At 45.3% G+C, this 3,808-nt stretch overlaps 1 protein-coding gene across 1 annotated transcript in view; it reads right to left on the reverse strand.

Annotated features, from left to right (window-relative positions):
* JMJD8 (jumonji domain containing 8) overlaps positions 1-3,808 on the reverse strand; it is a gene marked incomplete at its 3' end in the record, with an annotated part of 12,996 nt that overhangs the window by 1,987 nt on the left and 7,201 nt on the right. The window contains exons 6-7 of the mRNA XM_015425103.1: positions 3,145-3,264; positions 2,234-2,301 (exon numbers count right to left, since the gene is read on the reverse strand). Of these exons, the coding sequence (XP_015280589.1) occupies positions 2,234-2,301; positions 3,145-3,264 (188 nt within the window). The remainder of the gene's footprint in view (positions 1-2,233; positions 2,302-3,144; positions 3,265-3,808) is intronic.

The following is a 3,808-nucleotide window of genomic DNA, read 5'->3' on the forward strand; positions in this document are numbered from 1 at the left end:
CCCGCCTACCTCGCAGGGGGTGCCTGTTGTGGGGAAGGGAAGGGAAAGGAGTTTGTAAGCCGCTCTGAGACACCTTTGGGTAGTGAAGGGCGGGGTACAAATCCAATCTCTTCTCCCTCTCTTTTTGTTTTTAAAACGTTTAAATGTTCTGAATGTTTTAAAGATCGTGTTCTTATTCTTTAAACTTATTTTACGCTGTAGTGGATCAAGTTGTTGTGAACTGCCCTGAGTGGGGAAGGGTGGTTAAAAAAAATAAATACTTGATATAATAAATCGATCAATAAATAAAATAGACCCAGGTAGGACTATTTGGCCACTAACTCTCCCCGTCCCTGTGAAGCAATCCCTGTGAAGCAATCAGAATGAGAAACCACGCCCAAGAGTAAATAACCCCAGAAAGCTCAAACAAGAGAGGAAGTCGAGCCACAGGGACAGCAAGCAGAACGCCCAGGGCGACTCAGCAATCTAAAGATGCAGTGGATCGCAGGTTCGATCCTAAGCAAAAAAATTTTTTAACTTGATTTTATTAATTCGTTAGATTTCTATCCCGCCCCCCCGCCGAAGCGGCTCAGGGCGGCTTACAACAATTGCAAAACCAGCATAAGTACACATATAAATACAACTCAATAAAATAGCTCAGCTCATGTCCAATTAAAGAAATACAGTTAAAACCATTTAAATGTGGCAGTGTCGTATAATAAGGTGCAAGTGCAGCACAGCCGATGTAGGGTCTTTGCTACTGATACGCCTGGCAGAAATGCTCCGTTTTCACGGCCCTGCGGAACTGCTGGAGGTCCCGTAGGGCTCTGATCTCGCTGGGGAGCTCATTCCAGAGGGTCGGCGCCAGTGTTCCCTCTTAAGCCGAGTTCGTGTAAGCTAGCTCACAGAATTTTAGCCTCCAGCTCACGGATTTTTGTCTTAGCTCAGGGAGGATGACTCCAGAGCAAGCTAATTTATGCAGTAGCCAAATCATTCGCTCACAACTTTCATGCCAGCAGCCCACAAAGTAGAAATTTTGCTCACAAGACTCCACAGCTTAGAGGGAACATTGGACTCGGCACCAGTGTTTCCTCTAAGCTGAGTTCGTGTGAGCTAGCTCACAGAATTTTAGCCTCCAGCTCATACATTCTTGTCTCAGCTCAGGAAGGATGGCTCCAGAGCAAGCTAATTTATGTAGTAGCCAAATTGCTTGCTCACTGCTTTGATGCTAGTAGCTCACAAAGCAGACTTTTTGCTCACAAGACGCTACAGCTTAGAGGGAACGGCGCCACCAGGGAGAACGCCTTGGTCCTAGTCGCCGCCAACCTTGGCGTCCCTGACCCGCTTCCACAAGAGAAACTGTCTTGGGAAATAACTAAATGGCTTAAAAATGTCATCCCCATATACCCGTGTGCTCAACGGTTTTTTTCCGGGTTTTTTCGGAAAAAAACGGAAATTTTTGGAAAAATTGAAAAAAATGCTACATTAGCATTTCTTTTGTCTTTTCTAGATTGAAAGTCATTCTGTTACTTTAGGAACATAAAATATGACTATAGACATTTTTATTTGGCATGAAATTATCACAACTAGCATATTAAAAATATAGTGTATCCAAACAATTATTACAAACAGAATACCCACCCACATGCAAAAACAAAACTAAAACCTTTTTCTTTTCTTGTGACAATAGCACCTCCTAAAGGAAGAAATGCATCTTGCATTGGAGAGTTCAGTTTGTAACCTAGGACTGGCTTGTCCTCAGTGCACAGAAATTAGATCAATCTGAAATTATTTGGAAAATATTTGAACACCTTGTCTTAAAATATTTTATTCATCATGTTAAAATAAAACGTTCCATAATCAATTTCCTATATATGTTTTAATTTGTTATTATTAATAAATACATGTACCTCTTTTTATGAAAAGGTTTTAATATTGGCCCTCCTTTCGACTAACCTTTGTTTGGTTTTGGAAAATATTTGAACACCTTGGCTTAAAATATTTTATTCATCATGTTAAAGTAAAACATTCCATAATCAATTTTTTTTCTTTTCTTTTTTCAATTTTTCCAATTTTTCGGAAAAAAACAAAAAGGCTTCAGGAAAAAAATGGGAAAAAACCGTTTCCCCTTCCGAATTTTTCCATTTTTTTTCCGGGCCTTCACTTCTCTATGTGTGACTTGGTCCTCTGTCAGGCTTTTAATCACAGCAGCCTTCTGCAGAGCCGGGCCACCTTCTCCCTCTAAGGGACTCACCTTTCTGCCAAAGATCACCTCGGAATATCCTGGGCCGTGCCAATGGAAAGGCACCCCTGAGCCAGAACCTGAGGAAGACGATGAGACACAGAGAGAGAAGTCAGAAGTGCCACTGAGTTGCCTCTTTAGTCTGTTGCAACCAAAAAAACCCCCACAAAACCCCAACCCAAAATGAATTAACAAGTTTATCAGAATGGGGGCGGGGGGGGGGGCGGGGGCGGACGACATCAGAAGAGCCCTGCTGGATCAGTCCAGTACAATGTTCCCTCTAAGCTGTGGAGTCTTGTGAGCAAAAATTCTACTTTGTGAGCTCCTGGCATTAAAGTTGTGAGCAAACAATTTGGCTACTGCATTAAATTAGTTTGCTCTGGAGCCATCCTTCCTGAGCGGAGACAAAAATGTGTGAGCCAGAGGCTGAAAAACTGTGAGCTAGCTCACACTAATTCAGCTTAGAGGGAACACTGGTCCAGTAGTCCACCTAGTTCAGCCTCCCGTCTCACACAGGGGCCAGCTCCAACCCCCCACACCATCTTGGTCGCCCTCCCCTGTAGTTTTCCCAGCTCTGCAATGTCCTTTTGGAGATATGGTGAGTCCAGAGCTGTACTCAGTATTCCAAGTGAGGCAGAACCATAGATCACCCCCTCTTGCCCGATGCACAGAACGGACTCTTAGTCAGCAGATTCAGGCCTGATTAAACAGGAGGCAAAATAATAATTCACCCACTCGATTCTGCACTCGAGGAACATCTCATTTAAACATAGCAGCACGTGCAGGTCGGACTTTGCCGTTCGGACAAGGGAACGCCCGAGGGTGGGACGCTTCCTCCAGGGTCGGACCCCTTTGAAGAATGCCCCCAAAGCCATCCCGAACGTGCCCAGTCCTCTCATCCCACTTGATGAGCTGGAACTGACCAGCAATCCCAAAACTGTACGCTGCAGTCGTGCCTGGGAGCCGGAATGGAGGGGGCCGGTACTTCTGGAAGAGAGGCCCCCACTCGGTATAGTTATTGTCGCCAAAGAAGTACAGCGTTTCTGCAGAAAAGGAGATAGAATCATAGAGTTGGTACCTCCAAGGGTCATCTAGTCCAACCCCCTGCACGATGCAGGAAATTCACAAATACCTCCCCACACCCCCCAGGGACCGCTGTTCCATGCCCAGATGATGACAGAAAACCTCCAGGATCCCTGGCCAAATTGGCCTGGAGAAAAATGGCTTCCTGACCCCAAAGGGGCGATCGGCATTTCCCTGGGCGTGTCAGAAAGGGCCACAAGAACGAAGCCCTGGGGCAAACCTCCCTGCCCTCCTCATTTCAGACGGCACCACTTTTCCCCCGCCATTTTTTGCCCGCGCGGGCGATCTCTGGCTTTTTTTTAAAAAAATGTTCGCTTTATAGCGCTATAGCACTATAACACTCCAGGCATTCCAGTGGGGTTGATATACTGGTGTTCCGTTATAGCACTATAATGCTATAAAGCAAACATTTTTTTTTTAAAGCCGGAGATCGTCCGCACGGGTGAAAAACAGCGGGGAAAAGTGCATTGGAACCGGGAGAGGAAACTGAAGACTACTTGGAAG

This window comes from Gekko japonicus, unplaced genomic scaffold, assembly GCF_001447785.1.
Source record: "Gekko japonicus isolate JY-2015 unplaced genomic scaffold, Gekko_japonicus_V1.1 scaffold3418, whole genome shotgun sequence".
Classification (NCBI taxonomy): domain Eukaryota; kingdom Metazoa; phylum Chordata; class Lepidosauria; order Squamata; family Gekkonidae; genus Gekko; species Gekko japonicus.